Genomic DNA, 20,750 nt, shown 5'->3' with positions numbered 1-20,750 from the left:
AAGGAGGAGTGGTGATAATCGTGATGCAGACTTTGTGCCTGTGTGGGTTTTGGCATGGTTCCTTTCCCTCCGTTTCTCGCGGGCATCGTCCCAGCGCAGCTCTTGTCCAGTGTTTTATGCCATTTTCACGTTACTAGTTCGTAGCCAGTAGTAGCGCTCACTTGCAGTATTTCATCTTGTCCGCTCGGTAGCCGTTCCATGGGTCGAATGGACTGCACGCAGTAGGTCACGCGGCCGAGAGCATAGGATAAACAGATGTTTTCTGCATCCGCGGAGTGAAGTTAACAAATTTCTAAAATAGTTGATTCTAACTTGCACACAGAGTGCACTATCGAGTGCGCATAGACGTCTGTTTGGTATTCCAGTTAAAGCCAATTGTTGCGTCCTATTTAAAATCCGACAACTATTTTTCATGTCACTTGTACCTTTAACGGACATGTGTGGTGCATAGCGTATATCAAGTATGATCATTCTTCCTCAGTTAAGTTGGTGGTCAGGGTGAAAAGTGAACCACGAACTTCATGATGACCAGAGTTCGTACCCCGGCAAAGAGAGATAGATTTTGCTCAATGTGTATACCTGTACAAATTTCACTTAATTTAGGTTAGGAAATGACCTTGCCCCTAGATGAACTGAATCCGTATTTCATCCGCCACCTCATTCATAAAAGTCATCCAAAGAGTGACGATGTAATCAGTCCGTTTCGTGCTGAAAATTTTCCCGCTACCTCCGAGGGGAGCGCAGTCTATTTGGGATTGCCAAAAACCTAACTGAAGATCACACTTCCTGAGAGCAATTAAATGGAATGCAGCCGGCTTGTATTATTGTGCACACATTGACTGTAATGTCAGGCGAGTAGGTTTACTAGTGTAACGGTGATGCTACTAAAGGGGAGGCATGCGTCTCTTGAAAAGTGGAGATCTTTTGTGGAATTTGTGGAGTCGCTTGTAGCTTTTCTTTGAATTTGAGCAATGGATGATTGGAGTCAATGAATATCCAGGAAATTTCAAGAAGAGGCATTCAGAAGAAGATGGATGTCAAGTCTTTGTAAATAAGATGCAAATGAGAGTTTTGCTTCTTTGTCCAATAGTCTGTAACCGGTCATTTGGCATTTTCCAATAAATAACTCCGCAGCGAAGGCCTTCTTCCTTTCACTAGTACAATCTGGGCGTCTCTTGAGTCGTTGAGCAAATCACTAACATCGCTCAAACGTAAGCACATTTGCCTGTCCAGATTTACGATGATGGGGCGGCGGTAAAACATTCGCCTCTCATGTCGGATATCCGGAGTTCAGCTCCCTGCACTGTCAAAGATTTAAACGCCAGATGAGCTCAAATAAGTAGAAAACTCCAATGCCTCTCGCTTTGATGTAAACCATTAGACTGATTGCGCTGGGACAGTAAGGCCTCTTGGTATTACTTTTGATTTTGGACTCAACTCTTGAACCTGATTTTCCTGCATTTCGGGTCATGTTGTGAAAAATGTGATCTTTGTACATTGAGTTCAGTGATCAATTCTGTTGTCGGTTTGGCACAGCTTCCAACGTATCCCGTCGAAGACGCGTTTGCATCGAAAATTAATCAAATTTCCAAGCTGCACTTCCTGGGACTGAGTACGCAACATATTCTCCTTATGAAAGTTTTTTTCACTTCAGTAAAATTCATGGTTGTCTACCAAGCGAATAACTTGGGTGAAGATAAATTCAGTAACCCACCCAAACTATTGAAATGCATTCAGGTATCCGCTCCGTTAGTTTGACATTTCTTTCTACACACGAGGAACCCAAGTAAGATGGGCAGCTAACAGAATATAGTTTGAACATATATAGGTGGGTGGTTTGAATTTAAGTAAGTAAAGGTGTTTTCAGTCTCTTTTTAAGCCACTGCATATTTCTTTTACGACTAGCTTTAACATGTGATTTTCAAACAGATGTTATTACATCTGTACAGATATCAGTTGCGAGCATGAGTCAACTTAGCGTGGTTTTTTCTCCCCCTTTCGCAGTTAATCTGTCATAATTTTCCTATGATATGTTCGTGTGCTGATCTTGAACCGACCATGTTAGTTGTCCTCTTGTTTTTAGAAAATTACCCCTGTTTCGTGACAGAATTACTGCCATTAGTTCATTAAGCAGCGGACTGCATGGATGTGTGATTGTGTGTTAATCTCACGTTCTTCTCCTAATCGACCGCTCTATTCCCATCAGAACAATTCGTTTGACCAATGAGATACCTATTTCTTCAGGTTTAGTCCCAATTCTGTGTGGCAAAGTGAGAACAGAAGCAGACGTCTTTCCTGCTGTAACCGCTGGTGGTGGGAAAATCGAAATCTAGTCATCCCAAGTTGGCTTGCAAAAAATATTTTGTGAACGTTCCACCTGAAATTTACAGTCCAGCTCTTCCAGCTGGTCAAATTGAATACAGCGGTGATCCACTAGGACGAAATATAGTGTTGCCACATAATTGGATCAAAGTGTCATTTACAGTTAGTCATCAACACTTCATATTTCAGTTCGGCTTTCCTTGGTCCATCTTTTGGTATACTTTTGGTTTTTCAACTAAAGATTCTCTCTTTTAGGATGTTCATTTGGTTGAGTTGGGTGTAATTTACCCACCCGGTTTCGATTGGTGAAGGTGACATCGGCAGCACTGCGTGCTGTTGTGCAAAGTCCCCTTGACCATAAACGCGTATGTATGGTTTCCTCACCATCTTGACCCCAGACGTGATAACTAATATAATACATGTGAACTTGTGTATTATGGTTCCTCTTTCATACAATGCCACATGTGTTACCCGTTTGGCTTGTGAACTTAATACGATTTACAAATTATGATCAACTCTAATCTAAACATCTCATCCAGACGGATAGCCATAAGGACTGAAAGCTTATGGTATATTCTTGCAGCATTCAACAAGAAGCTTTAGAAGTTTTGTACACACAGGATCGTTGCTGACCGTGCGTTCCGTCAGGAGCGTTTTGAACGTCACTTTTCAAAGTGATCAGGGGTTGGGATTATAACAACTCCAAATGTAACCAAACTAAAAGTGCAGTTAAGGCATTGTGGACAACAACGGGAAACTAATTATTGCGATTTGCTTCCCAGCATATGGGCTTTGGCCAAAAATAGCACTAACCCTGAGTCTTGTGTCTGCTGAGCCTTTTCTCCATGTACAGATAAACATCAATGATATAAAGTGAATACCCAAACTTTTCAACCTTCAAAATCTTGGGAGATGGTTTGTAAGAAGTAAATACGAAAGATTTGATTTTGTAAAGGGACACCAATAACGTGCATGCCAAACGAGGTCATCTGGTCAATAGGAAATTACTCGCTGTTTTAGCAAGTTTTCGGACGCCTAAGCCACCTTATGAGGATTGAAATTATGGTACCATCGCCAAACAATAGGTGATATAATACGCAGAGTGCATGTGGTCACCATAGCAAAGTTTGTAACGCCTTATCGGACAAACTCAATGTAAAGTTCGCATCCAAAAATGTCTCTGCAATGACACCACATAGAACAAACTGTGGATTTACACGTTGTCAAATCGTATTAATCTCATGTTAATCCGAAAAAGGCTTGATATAACGAATACTTTTCCTTACCTTAGATATTAGTGAATCGCTTGCGTGGCCCATTTGTTTCACGGCGGTTTTGAAAGATTTCATCACTGAAATGACATGACCTAAGGGGCGATGTTCATATCTGTTGGAAAAATCGAGCGATGATGAATGTTTTATAAGGGTTTGTGCACGAACACTCTGTGCTCTTAGTGATTCGCTTCTCGAACTCTTGTGAAGATCCATTCCAACCAACGATCTCACGGTGATTTAGCTGGGTTTTATCGCGCGCCCTGGGACGCACTTTCCACTGAGGCTATTTCGACTTTATGGTAACTTCGCACTCCATTGATAGGCACAGTACGATGACAATGGTGCATCTTCTGGTAAGGATGCATTTTAAGCGGCAACCACCTCTACAGTGTTAGTTATCAGCATTCTGCAAGATATCCTAAATCATGAATATTTTGCGAGGTATTTTAATTTCACGTAACGTCATTAGAGTCTTGTAAAGTCTGCACTTATCCTCTGGTTATATTTTTTCCTTGTATTCACACTTTTGGTTCTGCGAACCCAGTTATGATTAACTGCACTAACATCGCTAATTACCTGATACTAAGCTTATCGTTTTCCTGGGAAAATGGAATGTTTGTTTACACAGTTTTATATATATGCATAACCGTTCCGTTTGCAAGTATTTGATAAAATTCAAAACTTTAGAATCACCAGAAGCGTTGAGTAGCCGAGGTCCTTTTGTGATATTTTTAACCAACCCCGTTGTTAGTCGGAATTCTGAATGATGCTACGATAAATGAACAGGGATTGTTTTTTAGAAGCAACAAGAAAACAATTCTGAATCTGCCCACTCTGTTCTCTAATGCATGTAGGCGTCGCGGAAGTTCATGAGGCTCTAATGGACAACCATGGTTTATGACACTGTGAATTATTGTGTTTATATCCGGGGGACATGGGTTTTTCGGTGTAGCAATTATATGAAATTATGGATTGCTTAACCATTCACGGCAAGGAATTTTTAGTACTTTGCTTGCCTGCACCTTCTCCCAGGGAGAGAATAACAAAAAGTATTGCTAACAAGAATAACCGACCTATTAGGCCATATCGTTTCTAAATGAAATAATGTTTGTCATACACTTCACGGTAGTTGCTGAATCATGAAATGGTTATACAGTTCGACAGGCAGTCAGCCAATTGGGTTGAAATATCACTACGTGGAAGTTCCTTCATTTCCGGATCGCCACTTCTTACAAAACACTGTAGACGATCAGCCTTTCACGTACCAACTTGATAAATGCATCTGCCAGCATTTATACTGACATTTGATTCAAAACTAAAACAGTATGTGGCTTCCCGAAGCCGAATATTGATGTTTCGGTAGTATTGCAAAGCAGAAACAAATCACACCATCTGTATTCAGATACAGTAGCGAGACATTTCGATCCTGAGAACGGCAAAATGAGAAAACTACTTATTAAGCTACTGAAATCTCTTTGACAGCCCATAACCGGTTTCTTCCCCGTTTTGGGGCTCATCGCGTAAGCAAAGTCCCCAATGTTTTGTCAATATTATCGTAAAAAAGAGATTTGACTGGGATTGAAGGTAAGTCCCACAAAGGTTTAATTCGTCCTCCCGTGTAACACTGATTTCCTTTTAGGTGTCATTCTACCATTCATTCGTTTTACAGCACATTGTGGGCTTTAAAGCTGTTAGCTTAATTGGGTGGGTCAGTTGTTACTCTCTTTGTCCTTGTAACTCCGGTCAAGTCTACTTCCTAAATTCACTTGAAACTCTTCTCCCAGCCTGGCATCATCAGACTGCCTACCAACTAAGCAGCTAAGTGTTTGACTGAGAGAATGGGGTGAGTGGTGGGGGTTGTCTACGGTTGTGTGCTGCACACTCGTAATGGCTTGAAAATATCGCCGCATCCAACTACTTATAATCACCCAAGCCCGTACTGCTCCTCATGTCTTCCTTAGAACCACTGCACGAAAAGTCTTGAACGTGATGCATGAAACAAAATTGCGTAACGTGAAAACTACCTAATCCAAGACCACCACAGGCGAAAAACTCTCAGTGGAGTGCCTCTTTAAGTCTGCTGACAATCTGGAACTACGTAAGTCAGGTTCAGACTGAGGAGGCATGTTTATAGCCAGCTAATTCACCCTGTTTTTGCATCCCTAAGGTTTGTGTGCTCTGCCGCTTAGGAATTACCGATCTAAGATTTTCTAACGGCTGAACAGCAGAAGAATGTATTGCTCAAATTTACACTTTAAAAGGCATACTTATGGTGTTACTACTGCGTTCTTAGAATACTTTTCAGGCCGATGGCTGGCCAGTAAGCTGGCTGTGAAATGCTTCCCTGCCAAAAATATCCAACAAGACCCAAATGTGGTTGAGAGGTGTTTTTGCATGACGTTTTATTCAGCCTTATAGGAAATTAACAGGCAAATTTCTTCTCCAGGCATTGGGTTGATACTGGAGCAAAGTTTAGAGAAGAAACACCTCAAATCAGCATTTATATGCATCGGTTTCCCCTGGGGCGCGTAAAAAGATGGTCTAAACTCTGCGCGGCCAAACGAGGGCTGATACGAAACGGTATGGCATGTTCTTTACCCGTTTTCTAAAAAATGTTGGGCTTGTTGTTTGCAAATTACACAAAACTGACCGAAAAATTACGGATGAACTAGCAGTAGATGCAACAGGCAACATCCGTTCTTGTTTAGGCGTGATAGGTGGATCTAAGGTGTTTGATTAAACGTCTGACCTTCTGGATTTTCGGTGCTCAAAATGCTAGAAGTGCGGTATCCATGTCTTTGTATATTTCAATGGTTCCACTTTTTTGTTGCTTGGTGGTACTACTTATACCGGCTCATCAGTGAATACGGCAATAGCCAACACAGATTTAAAAATTCGCGCTTCAAAATTTAGGCTAATCCTATCACTCTCACTCTGCGTTGATCATTCTATTCTTGGTCAAGGTGTAAAAATTCTTCGGAATCTTGACCAGAGTCTACTGTTTATTCCGCTTTTTGTTGGTTACGAGCTCGGCGTGCTTTTTGCCACACACACGTGGAAACTGCATTAGTTCACTTCCTTGAATTAAGTGTATTCCAAAGCATGCTACCGGAAGGTTTGCCAGTGGCTTTTTGAAAGTGTTGCTCTTCCAGGGTATCCACGTGCCGCCAGTTCATGTTACCTGAACTTATTGATTCATGCGTGTAACGGTACCGTATTTAACCGGAAAAAGCTTCATTTGACCGTTTGTTCTTAAAGCTCGTTGATAATATTACTGTACATAAATGTGCTATTGTGCCTCTTTCGTACTTTACTCACAGTTGTTCGTGTAGACGAAATGTCGGCTCGTAAAAATCTCTCAATTCACCGTCGCTGGTTGGAAGAGCAAGTTGGATGCAAGATGGAACGGTTTTTCATCATTGCTGGACGACTAAGACCAGTGAAGGATCCAGAATTTGCATTGACGCCATTTTTGGGTATGTAAAGCATGTGACACGATCGTTTTTATTTTTTAATTTACTATTCGACTATTTAACGGAACATCCATTTTATGATATAGACAAACCACAGCAAACTTTGGGGTACAAACCTTACCTAATAGGACCCATGGTTATAACATTAACCGTATATTATTTACCCCATAAACAAGGATGCTGAACGGTGCTGTGTTCGGAGAAAGCTTCTTCTCGGTATTTTCGGACATTCACTATGATACGCTGGCTTCTATTTTGGCCAAAGTCTTATTTATACCGACATTAGACCAGGTCTGTGTGAACCACTCAGGTCCTAATGTGGGTAGCCTTCCTTGGTTATTTACTGGCCGACAATCGAATGCTTACCCATGGAAATTACTCTATAGTAGATGCTGAGAGACCGATCACCGAAAATTTCTGTTTAAAACTGTGCTGATATTATAGTGGTATCAGTCAGCCATCGCTGTTGGAATGCATTTACTGTTGCCACATAGTGATTAGTTTGTCTGGGGTAGAAGCGAAAGTATCAGTATGCAACACTGCAATTCGTCCACAAATTGGCGGACAGCCCAGTGAATACTTGGTGTAACCTAATTTACCAGAACTGGTGAATTTATCCACAAGATTGGTTCAGTCTTGTGGCTGCCGTCGTTGAATTGATCACTCTAGTTTTGCTTCCGTTGTTATAGAGCTCATTAAAAGATCATTTTTCTCTCGGAAAACCATGTGACTTTCAAACAACTTCCCCATCACATTACTAGCCCTAGTTCTCATCCATATATGAGGCTGTGAAAATGCATCTTGATGGCTTGGGTTGATCACTTAATGGAAGTAGCTGTGAATATTTAGCAAATTAAAACCATAACAACGAAACTTCATAAAAGTCACACTAAAATATGTGAGCTACCAGGTCTCTTCACAGGGGAACTGTAGTCATGTCTCCCTGAGCAACATCGTTAATGAAAAACACATCCAATCTTAGAAAGAATGTGGAATCTGATGGATATCTCACATTCTGTAACTAAGATAGCGAATTCAGAACGAAAAACGCTTTAAAGCTTTATACCATGATATCTCGCTGTTGCTCTCCCAAACCATACAGCTGCTTGGTTATAAAGTCGAGTCTTTGAATTTCATGTTACTGGTCGTTAAAATATTGCGATAATGCACGTTGTTATCCATAGAAAAGCCATAATAGCTTGGTCAGTAAAACCTTTACAGCCGTAAGCAAGCGGTGAATTCACAAAAATTTTCGTCATTTATAAGAACATAAAGTAATATGGCGCCTTCTAGGTGGCTTTCTGCTTCTGTTCATTCTGATTGAGGGTATCCCACTTCTCGCTTAGCTCTGACTTCTCTGATTGTTGCACTTGTTTACTAAGCTTCGATGTTTGCAAAGCGCTCTTTGCGCGGTAATTATTTTATTGACTGCTAGGCTGACCGCCAACCGATATGTTGTGATCACCACAGTATTAACAGGTGAAACACTGGACACATTCATTTGAGTCCCAAGGGCTCGCGACATCGGAATTATTTGTTACTAACATTTCCGTTTAGTTATATATGCATATATAACCAAATAGAACGACAGTCTAGTAGTGTTGAAGGTCGAGGTTCGATGCTAAACGTTGCCTCTGACGTATAGAAATACGCGTCAAGTCCAAAGTTGACTGCATGAATTTTGAGCAATCTCTTGGACCCCTTTCTACAACTCGGGATTAGATGCCTGATAACTGGGTTCCCAAGAAGGGATTTTCGGTAGACCGGTATATCCAGCGATATTCTTTACTTAACAGAGTGGAACAGCGAACCCCTGATGCCAACGACCGGAGCTTCAGGAGACAACGATTGGTTCTTTGAGCCACATCACCACCACCTCGTCTACATAGGATCAGTGGTAAGTTGTTCTTCCTCTGATATAGCATTCCCTTAGGTATGTATGCTTGCATTTCCAATGCTCCACCTAAGCTTCTCATTCGCTTGCCTGTTGAAGACCTTCAAAAAGGCATTTATCCTACATTTTGTGCCTTTCAAGCCCCAGTGTATGTATCCAATTAGGCAGAAGGCTAACCTAGTATAGAGGAACTCTTAAAAGAAACCACCTTTGGTTGACCCCCTTGAGCTTACTTTAGAACAAATTTACTATGAAACAACACAACTTCCGGTCATTTCCTGCAGGTGGACTTTCTAGAGAGGAAGAATAGTAATATCATACAAAGACCACGATAGGCTCCTGCAACTGAATATTGATTAAAAAAAGACGTCAGCTGGGAGGTGAAACCTTAGATGGCTATTGAACGTGGTGCGATACTGTTGGAGTAACTATGCTCACATTAAGAATAAACAATCGGATAAGTACATTCTGTGCAGCCCATTCGTGCGCAATGATCGGATGTAGTTGTGATCGACGCATGGTTCTGGTACATTTACCGTAGTGACCAAACTGCGGTGAATGTCTGAAAGTTTCAGCAGATCTGTGACTTACGAAAATAAGAGCGACTACAAAGTAGCATAGAACCATTTTACAAGTTCAACGGATATGTACTGTACGCACCATGTTTGGGGACAAAATTGGAGGCTTCTTATATAATAGTGTACTCAAAATTTGGAATATTTGGCACTGTACAAGTTCCTTCCGTTGAAATGTTGCTTATATGGTGGCTTCTTAAGAGCGCCTAATTTACCGCCCGCTTGACGTTTGGTTTAACCACCCCCGTCCGACGGACGAATCAAGTGCTCAGCGGTCACATGTCACGAAATGGACGTGGCATCAATCTCAACCACTTCAAAAAATAAGTTTATTTCAAACCCCCGTTGAGCTGCACTGAGTCCACTGGAGAATTACGTGAATACGAATGGTGTATAAGCCAGAAATCCGTCTCTAAATTAAACCACACAATTCTAGCTCTGATCAGTTCGACTAAAAGGATGATGGAACACATTTTTATCACACTACCAACATCGATTGAAATTGTTTAGAACATTTTATGTTCCACTGTTTTTGACTGCCTGATTTTCATAGCTCAAATTTACGGTTTCGATCAGCAGACATAATTGGTTTATGAATGCTCACAAATCTTATCCTTTTGTCTTGGTCTTCGTGGCGGCAGTCAGTTATAACTGAAACTGACGATTTGATGTGTTGGATTTTTTTTAGTGGTTCTGTGGTTACTTTCACCTTGGTGTTTATCCCAATTCGCCAAGCTTTTGTTACTCGTCTGTCAATTTCAGCTGCAGTCATGCCTGTATGACATCGGAGAGCTTTCCGGGAAGTGTACAGTTTTTTCGTTGAACAGTGTCCCAGTGTTGTTTCCGTTTTGCTGAGAATTATTTAGCATAGCCTTTGCCTCAGCTGCCTGGATGGAAGATTCTGTTGTTTCCGGGTGTGTCTATTGATTGGCACCAACCTGGGTTCGTGAGTGATCATAAAATATGTTAAACTTGGAGAATTTCGAACATAGAGTGTACATTACCTAACAGTATCGTCAAATGAGATGTTGTTTTCTCCACAAAATCTTAAAAGCCTTTAACAAGCGACAAATATAAAGCTGTCTTTTTTCAGAACGGTTCGATAAACAGTCAGCGGGTTCATAACTGGACAGGGTTTCGCTTTTGACACAAAAGTTGAGGAAGTAAGCGAATTTTTCGAGTTTTAAAGCAGACAAAGAACGACTCAACAAGATCTATTCCGACTGAAACATTGGGCCACTGCTGATTGTCTGTACAAGTAGATTATGTGTGTGCATAAGCCTTAAGGCCGATGGGTCTGTCGTAATACCTTGCGAAACTCACACAGTATGTCCACTAATGGTTCCTTATCGTTACAGCGATTCGTCAGGCTGATATTCGTACGTATTAAGTTACGTCCACTGATTCAAACATTGGTCAAATTTAACCTTCAATCCATTGTTTTTCTGCTCAAACGAAGACGGTGAGAAAATAGGTCTAGACATATTGACGTATTAATGACAAGTGTATTTCGGGTTGAAAGTTGGCAGGTATGTTGTTAGTTGACAGAATCCTGTGTGCTTGTTTTCGAGTTCCGTATTTTTTCAACTTACTGTGTGAAATTCAGCCGACAAACATTGTATAAAATCCTTCTATGCAGTACTATCTCAGTGTAATTCTCCAATGGGCTTTCGGATATGCAGAACGCATCAGCTGTCTAGAGATGTCTACACAAGTCTCAAGAGAAACTTATAATCTACGGTTTTGAGACCAGACATTAAACTTGTTCACTGTGCACTCACAAAACCTCACTAAACGATGTTATAGAATTAGGTGATAAAACCATCTGGGTTGTTTCTGGGGCTACTTTCAATAGTTAGGACGTCTGTATCCACACTTTTCTGCTTCACGTCTATCAGAAAACGGAACAGGTGACACCCGTATATTCTAAACTATTGTATAGCTCACTCGGAACTGTCTAAGCTTCACAGTTGGCTGATTGCTTATTTCCAGAAGAGCACACCCAACATCTTAGGCTACAGATACGAGCGTAGGTTTTTCCAGCTAATTCGCTGATAATGATATGTTACAATAACAAAATGCCCTACGGCAGAAGTTTATCCAGACCACGCAATCGGTGTTGTAATAAGGAAATGGCAGCCTCTGTCCCGTGCCCGCTGTCCTTCCGAGAGACGTTTGTAAGGCATGTCAAGCTGCCCAATGCATAGGGTCAAGCAGCTACAAGGAAAGCCTGGAAACAAGAAGAATATGATAGTTTAATTGACCGTAAACCGCATATGGTATTACAGAGCCGTGGAACCTTCCGGGAAATAAAGTCAACTGGAGCAATTCCTGGGATCACTAACAGCAGGTAGAAGGATGCTCTGAAAATGACTTTCACGAATACGGAAGTCATTGTTTGGTACTAATATCACATTCTAAAACGTAGTATAAATTATGACACGGGTGATCCGCTAGGACGGTATTTAAAGTATAGCTCGGCTTTACAATTCCATGTGGGTAACATTTACTCTTAAATGTAAATGCCTTTTGTTGGAGGAGAAGAGAGGAAGAGTAGAGGAATTATAACAACAAATAGCTGAGTTCTGCTTCTCAGAATCATCGGCATCTTGTGTTCGAACGCAACCCTGATCAAGTGTCGCATAACGAATATTGCTTTCACAATCGCACATATCCCATCAAAAGCTTATTTTGATCCAACTTTCCTGCCAGAATGAGGGAGCATCCTACCTTAATTCTAATTTATGTATCTGAAAGCTAAAATAATTTGATCGATAAAAAAATACGTTAGAAAATAACTCGAATTGGGGGGACTGAAAAAATATATTACACTTTCTCTACTGAAGACAGAATCATATAGGCCATATCTTCAAACTAAGTTCTGAATAGCTTAAATAGTTTAGGCGTTGTGGGCTGTTGGTCCATGATGAAAATGGTTGCGGCTACACAGGGGATAAAGCAAAAGAAACGGTTGTACATTTCCGCCACTGAGTGTCGCCTGGACCTAGGTTGAAGTGACTGGCACTGAAACTAACAATACGGAGGACCAAAGACCAGACGGTTACGCACCCTTTGCCGTGACTGGTGTAAAAGTTATATGTCCTTCCGCTTGCGTGTGTTTGCTTGTTTTTGTGTGTGGGTTGCGCTGTGCTATATTTAATACCTGACCTTGGGACTGTCACGTGCCGCCTGTCGTGTTCGGATGGCCTTCATATGGCCAATTAGGCCGCATCAGAAGGCGAATAAAACAACACTATCCAAAATCTTCATTCATCTTAAATCCATTCAGTTCGCGGTAAAGCACGAGGCACCGTTATTGTGAAGTCTTTTTAAAATATGACCATTTTGACTCAAAATTTTACCTCAAATCAATCCAACCAGATAGCTACCTAAATCTGCCTATCCACGGAGTATGGGAAGAGCAATAACCCACACACACCTCACTGGACGAACAGTCACCCGATTCTGCGGTCAGCGTTAAGTAAACCACGGAGCGTGATCAGTGGTGATTCAGCTATGTGTTCTTACTTTCTCGCACGAATGAATGTAGCAACACAGTTACCTCATACAGTAATCATTTGGACTCAGGATGCTATCCTTGTTATGAGTTGATCGAACGGACCGAAACAACAGATGTGCCCGAACACATGGCTGGCTGCCATCCACAGCTGTCGGCTAACAATAGTTGACCTACTGGACCACTGCGCACATTAAGTAAAACACCGACGGTGGTACGAAGGAAGAAGCTCGGTGGTGAAACAAGCAGGGTCCTGCTGAGAGCTACTAGCCAGCGTGATGACATAGCGACAGGGATCCTCATTAGGTTTTTTGTGCCAAAGTCTGACGTCACACGTCTATCCTCCTACGTTCAGGCGGGGTATCGCACTTTCTTCTGATAAGTTCTCATTAATACCTTCTGGGGTATGTCCACAACACGCCATTAAGCTGAAGACAACGATGACATTTGAGATTAGGTAGTTTCCTCCTGGTGAGGCGAGTCTAGCCGCAAAGGTGAATCGCTCAATCAGATTTACGCGAGTATACGTAATACGACCGTACAGTGAGGGGAACTTTTGGAAGGCAATGGTTTTTGTAGTTAAGTAATTTTTGAAATGGTACTATTTGATTCACGGCGAGTTCATATGGAGAAGTCTGATCACGGAAGCAGATCATGGTGTCCTATATTATCTAGAGTTTGTTAAGGAAGTTGAGGTTGAGAAGAACCTTGTAAACCTGTTTCTGATCGACCGTACTGACGACACGACTTTACGGCCGAACACAAGTAGTAAGTAGTTAACCTATCTTCTCCCCAGTGCAGTGCTAACCCTAACGAGGATGAAGATTTCTATCGATTGGACCCCCTCATGAGGCTGATGAAATCCGAAGTAGGATTTACGCACAGGGACCGTCGTTTCCTTCCTGTCCCACCATTCCCACTATTACTACAGTTTGTGCTCAGAACAAGACTAAGATACGACGGATACTATTCAGGAAATTTTGTGATACATCCGTATTTCGCATGCACCTCTCTTACAGCACCTATTTGATGAGGACTTACAGTTGTTCATGACAGTCACACTAGATAGAGCATTCCTTAACAGTTGTCCCAAGACACTGTCATGCGAACAATTTGGCTCATTTTGTTTTAAAAGATCTCATAGAGTCAAAACACTGTTAGAAGTTGATTTCCCCACTGCACACGTTTTGTTCAAAAGCATACCTACTCAGTTGGTACCGTGTCGGAAACTCCGCTTTCTATGTGTTCAGAGCGCTTAATAATCCAGATCTGGCATTCATTCTTTCATTCATTCCATCTCTTACCCTCAGCTGGATGCACATTTGCTTCGTTAGTTTGGATGATTTTCCGCTGAAATGCGCTACATGCTTTTTTTTCTCGAGGCCTATCGTGTAGTGGTAAACCGCGACAAGAATATTGTCCGTTAACTGGAACACTTGGTCCACAGGCGATCGATTGTTTGTCCGTGCAATTTATCCGTGGTGTCTGCTTTTTGGTTCACGGTATTTCGCTTCATAAAAGCGCGGATATTCAACTTGATTTACCCGCAACTATGACACTGGTCACATGGAAAACCGACCGGAATGTGGGACGACAATCAACCAAACTGTAAACTCATCTTTTTGGTGATGATGATGATCTTTTTGGTGCATATGTAGCAAGCCTAACTCCACAGATTCCATTCTTAATGGAATAGCGCGCAATTTTTTTCCCGAAGGAAAACGAGATATTGCACACGCGTTTTCAAGAAACCGCTTGGTACATTTTGAGCTAAACACATTGAGTTAGCAGGCTGTTTACATTGTTCTCAGCCTAGTCCTAAACAAACAAGCATTCAATGATCACGCTTCCCAAGGAAATAAATTCACGCATGATACGAGAGAAACTTGGCCTCGTGGGTCAACCGTGTGAGCGTTAACGTAAGCCCATTATTGAGTAAAGGCAGTTTCCTCGACTAGCGGAACGAACTACGACCTGTACGCTCACCTGAAGCCTTGAGTGACGCACATCTGTTTAGTATCGCTCATATGTCAACATCCATCTCATGCATGCAACTCTGCGTATAGGCCATGTCCCAATTCGATCGACTGTTAATGAGCAAACATGTGGCGAGATCTACTGACATCTCCACTGGTGCGTGGATCTTGGGCTCCATTATGAATGGGGCGTTATTACCTCCATGAGCCAAAGGTTACACAGGATTCTAGTGCATCCCTTTTGTGGTGCATGTAAGCAATTTGCTTGACACAAACAATACTGTAGTGCGCAATCTATGGACAACCTGATTTTCTGGCTGCCTCAAATATTTGTTGAGCCAGTTGTCACCAGGAGACAGCAATAGAACAGGATATTTACATGCAGTCTCCAATGCGATGTTTGTGAACAGTAGGCTACAGATTTCAGTAGTTTCGAACAAAATATTTTTGTCTATTACAGCCTTGTAACAGACGTTCTATTGGGATCATTGTCAGCGCATGTATGAAAATAGCATTGTGTAACAATTTTTATGCGGATTATGGATTACACCGTGGCGAATGAAAAGCACATCGACCGTGCTTCACTCAGCTTAATTCAGTTCATCAGTCATAAACCCTTTGACAAGCGTACATCGGTTCCACCTACTGCAGTTTCGGTCACCGGAAACGGGGGGCTTGAGAGATAATTGGTGCACAGGGGATGATAGCCATAATACAAATCAGAAGGTGTATGCACTAATAAAGGTTTTAGCATGGTTGATAGTGGTGGGTTGTAACACACAATGCGAAAATGGGAGCAAGTCGAAAAAGGGACTTATCGTCTGTGAGAGTCCCTTGGTGAAAGTACGGACGGCGGGAACGTGTTTTTCTTCGCAGAGCGACCGCTACGCATGTTCCATAATCGTCCGTGGACTTGTGGAGAGGTTGATTTCCTGCTCTCTGCGCGCGAGCGAGTCTATGTGCTAACTGCGTTCGGTTTCCCTATATGTAGGTCCATTTGTGCGTACGTGGGCGCGTCAACACATGAGTAGTTGCTGCGCTCGCTAGGCGGTGCAGACAATCGATGTCCGATGAGTCAGCTTAATGTGACGTGTTTTGGAGTATGAAAAAAGACAAGCCTCGTGATCCAGTGAGCGACTGTGAGCTGAACAGTCAAGTATGCGGGCAACCGGGTGGCTACCAGATACAGCCAAGAGTTGGGGGTGATGTCCTAATCAATTAGTTGATGTATATTAATCTGAGGGAACACAGTGAAGACGATAGCTTTGATGCACGGCTGCAACGAAATGCTTGATTATATCATGTCCGCCGGTGTCATTAACCATTGGTGCGCTGAGTCTTGAAGTCTCCATCCAGGGATTCGGCAGTTATGAACTAGACCGAGTTTACCGCTTATGGTTTTCATACTTTGTTGGTAGTTGCTGCTTACCACAGGGCAGGAGAAAATGACCGGCGCGAGACAATGGGTCCTTTGGCGTGTAAAGTACTCATCCTAACCAATGTAACCTGTTGAACGGGATTGTCCTTTCCATCGCGGGAGAGTTCCCTTTTCCTAAAACCACCAGATGTACCCCGGCATTGCTAGTTCAATGTTTCCAACTGACCCAGCCAATGCTTCCGAACACCGATTGTCATATAGTGATAGTTTTCTTACATCCTCTGAGCGTAGAATCAGTGTTTCTGATCCATAAAGCAGTATTAACCGCACTGCCCCAGTGTACACTCTGCCCTTGAGAGACATACCGATGTTGCCCTTTCTTACTCGCGAAACAATCTTGTCTCCCACCTGTCCAGCAGTACCTATACAACTGCCCGGGTAATTAAATTCATCTACAAGGTCGATTGGTTAGTCTGCAAGCATGAGCTTGGGTTTTGTCCCACCCAATCTTGTAGCAGCAATCAGCAATTTAAAATTTGTAGTTTTGAAGCACCTACCGTAAATACTTAGGTTATTTGAAGTAATTCGACCTTTTGGAGGGTCTGAACGGATGAATGCAGTGTCACCCGCATACTCGATGTCTGTGAACCATCGGCCCGGAAGAATTTCGATCCCCAGGGTTTCACAGGCAAGTAGAGAAATTCTAAGCAGCACATTAATATGAAGTTGAAGAGGAATGGTCAAGCACGGCAGCGTCGTCTTACACCACTGGATGTAGTAAACTCGGACGAAAACTAGCTGTTTGCCTGCACGTACCCACAGAAGTTTGAACGCAGTTCCCTCGTAGAGGGTAGAAATTTAGAAAGAACGCCTTTGACCGAAAGACGTCATCAAATTTTCAGACGATTGATGAGGAAAACGACAAACTTGGGTCGTCTAAAGAGTGAAGCTTTCCAAAAACATGTCTTGGAACAAAGATAGAGTCAGTGCCTTACATACCAGAGCGAGTACTAGCTTGATTCTCATGAGTTTGCTTCTACTCTTGTTAATTCATCAGCCTGCTCAAAATTGTGCCCGAGAGCACCTTGGACATGACGGCTACCCGGCTGATGTCACGATGTTCTTCGCGTGAGGTTGCTGCACTATTCTCGAAGATTGGAATCAAACGTGGATTAGTGGAATTCTGTTTTGTTCCAGACCTTCTATTGCAATAGGATAGTCAAACTGCTCAACAAGTGCAAACTATCCCGGTGTCTTGCCGCTTCGGAGGAGTGACATTCCACGGTTCGATCCAATGATATTCGTGTATCATCACCGAGCATCATGCGGGACTCCAGCATAGCTGAGGTTCTGGTAACCATATTGTGTGCTAGATGAAAGATCCGTCACGTAAATTCGGCGTAGTCCCAGACACTGCAAACTCGGAATTAAAAAGAGACAGCATTTCCTTTCCGAAAATGCAACCTTGTCTTAGAGATGGCTGAAAGAATTAGAGAACCTGCGATTGGATTGCACTGATTCACTGTCATATTGGAAGGGTTCGCCAGGTGGACGGTTTTTCCTCCATCTCTATTCAATAACATGAACGTGTTCAAAGTGTTCTGGGCATTGTGCAGCTGAACTTGGCATGCAGTAATGGCTCTTCTTGTCAGTGTTTCGACGTAATACCTCTAAACCATACTGCATACATCCTGTGTTTTTTCGTCACGTTTTTTATCTTGGTAAAAAAGGATTTCAGGTTTGTAGGCTACTTTGTTACCCGTTCAAACTAGTCAGCATTTATTTCGCATCACTAAAACTCTCCATGTCAGTTAAGTACTGATATTTTGCCAGTTTGTCGGGGTAAAATGATGGTGATACTGGTTCAGTGAAATTAGTTTGTTTTACTTAGGTTTTGGGTTTCATGGGCTATCAGCCAGTGTCTTAATATTAATAGCTGACCATATTCAGTAGGCTACTGGTGTGGATGCATTGTGCACACGTCTTGCAACGAACGAATCATCAGTTAATTCTGAAGTGCTTGTGGTGCTTTGTGATCCGGAATTAGTGACAAGTGATTCATCGTTCTTTAGGGAGCAATCACGCAGACCTATCAAGTTCAAATATTTGTCCAGTTTAGTGAGGTGAGGTATTGATGACTCACCTGCACTGTATGTCAGTTTCGATCTCTGTACGTCTGGGAACAGTCGGTAAGTTTGGGCACCAATGACAGCAAAGCGCTCTTCAAATGTGAGCTAAATATCCACAGCAGACAGAGCTGATGAAACGGAAAAGAATGGGTGCATTTCACAATCTTGTGCTTGTTTAGTAGATCAGAAAAGCGGATATGCTATCTGGCTGCTCATAATGGTTTTTGTTCCAACCTCCAAAAAGGTGCTTGGGGTTAGCCGCTTCAGAATGACGAAATTTTCGGAGCACCAGACGAAGTATGGTATAGATACAACATAGATGTTTGATTATTCCTTGTCTGCAAAGTTGACAGAAGCTGGTGACAGTGACGGGGGCGAACGTACATTTCAGTGTTTGACAGGCCGAAATCGAAAAAAAACAGTCGAACAACTCACAGGAGGTCTGGGTTGTCGCAGGTCTACAAAAAGTGACAGGTGTCAGTCATCACGCTGCTTCTTGTTCTCTTCCACGGAGAAGAGCTTGCCAAATCTGAAGTCTAAACTTCTTGGAGTTGTTCGGTTCAGTTTTAGTCAGACGGGAAGGCGAGCAGCCGAAATACCATGAAAGAACTATCCTATTCGTATATTACTTAATAAATTTTGGATAACTATATCTAAGGGCCCCTGATCACCATCAGTGTGCAGTATCTCCAAACAACAAAGTCATCTGAAAATTCAGCATAGTTTTTTGCTTCACTACCCACGAAGGGAAGTTTTTCGCTCTAAAAGTTGGATCACACGTAGTTGCTGAAAATATGTACTCATAATTTATGCTGTTTCGAGAGCGAAGTTCTTCAAGACGAATCAGACTGCTGATGAATACTCCAACCTGTTGTCTTCTATCGAAGAAAACATACCAAGCTGCTCGGGGATAGTGGTGACTCTGAAAGTTCCCATAGTTGTTTTGCAAAACTTATTTGAATTTTTCAGGCTTTCTTATCAGTTTGTGTTCTTTTTGATCGGGAAGCCCAAGATGAATCGATGCTGGGTATAACTCATCTTGCACCGCAGTCGCATCAATCCACAGCGTATTTCGGTACGCCCTTAGTGCTGTTTACCACAAGTGTGGGGTTTTCACATAAATGCAAACACGTGTTTGTCACCAAATGTCACCCAATCCGCGAGAAACTCCATCCGGATACTTTTCAGTATGTTTGTGCCAGCAGAAAAATCAGAAATTTCTTCAAGGTATTTCACATACAGTCTGACGCCCAGTGCTATAAGAACGAACAAATTGCTGAATTAAACGATTCAAGAAAACCAATGGTGCCGAAGTATTGAAGCAATCTCTACTGACCCACATGAATTCAATAGATTAAAGCAACAAATATTGCCCTAATAGTGTTCTGATGAAGCCCTATGCAATTTTGACTCTATTTCTTATCATTTTCCTTGTTTAGGAGGAGGACACTCCATCCATTCGATTATTCCTCTCCTCTCTTACCAGGTGAGCACAGTGAATCAATCGAACTTGGTTTTATTTACCCGCTCATGCGGATCAGATAATCATATGAAAGTCACGTTACCAAAGTGATTTCAACGTACTGTTTACTTGTTCTTAATCTATTTGAAGCGAGAATCCCGCGCATGATATCCCTTAGCTGGAACATCTTCCACATGTCCTAAACTATATGTGCATAGGAGTTGGAACGTTAACTGGATGTTGAATTTGTGCTGCTCGTTACATTCCAAGATACTCCAGTTCGAATAGCAGTTATTTTTTAGTGGTCTTCTCCATAAGTACATGGTGTTTTCAGATCTGTGGAGCATTTCCTGTAAGACTATCACGGAGCTGGTGTGAATGCAGACTTTCCTACAGTCTATGGGTCTTCCGTGACCCAAATTATTTGTTAGAGAACTGTTGGTTATTGACAGGTATCACTGTGCTAACTATGAAGTTTTCAGTCTTTGTAAGCGTATACCTTTACAAAATGTTGGGAAATCGGGGGTCCGAGTAAAGTCTTATGCTTTATAGGGGTATCTGCTATTCGAGGTTCGAACAGTTTCGCATATAAAGTTTTTTTCTCAGTACAGGAGCATTCGTCTATGCGAACAATGTATTCATATTACAACTGTTAGGTCAAAATATGTTCTACCTCAAATATTGTGTCATGCCTGCAGTATTTTTCCATCATCAAGGCCGGAAATCTATAAAATAACGAAATACAGTCAG

General features: G+C 42.1%; 1 protein-coding gene across 1 annotated transcript in view; it reads left to right on the top strand.

Moving 5' to 3' along the window:
• T265_04022 (hypothetical protein) overlaps positions 1–20,750 on the top strand; it is a gene marked incomplete at both ends in the record, with an annotated part of 88,034 nt that overhangs the window by 26,739 nt on the left and 40,545 nt on the right. The window contains 3 exons of the mRNA XM_009168640.1: positions 6,917–7,072; positions 8,866–8,966; positions 19,978–20,024. Coding sequence (XP_009166904.1) covers positions 6,917–7,072; positions 8,866–8,966; positions 19,978–20,024 — 304 coding nt within the window. The remainder of the gene's footprint in view (positions 1–6,916; positions 7,073–8,865; positions 8,967–19,977; positions 20,025–20,750) is intronic.

The sequence above is a fragment of the Opisthorchis viverrini genome (genome assembly GCF_000715545.1).
Source record: "Opisthorchis viverrini unplaced genomic scaffold opera_v5_62, whole genome shotgun sequence".
NCBI classification, from domain to species: domain Eukaryota; kingdom Metazoa; phylum Platyhelminthes; class Trematoda; order Opisthorchiida; family Opisthorchiidae; genus Opisthorchis; species Opisthorchis viverrini.
The sequence above is the reverse complement of the archived record's forward strand: the minus strand, read 5'-3'. Positions and strand labels throughout refer to the sequence as shown.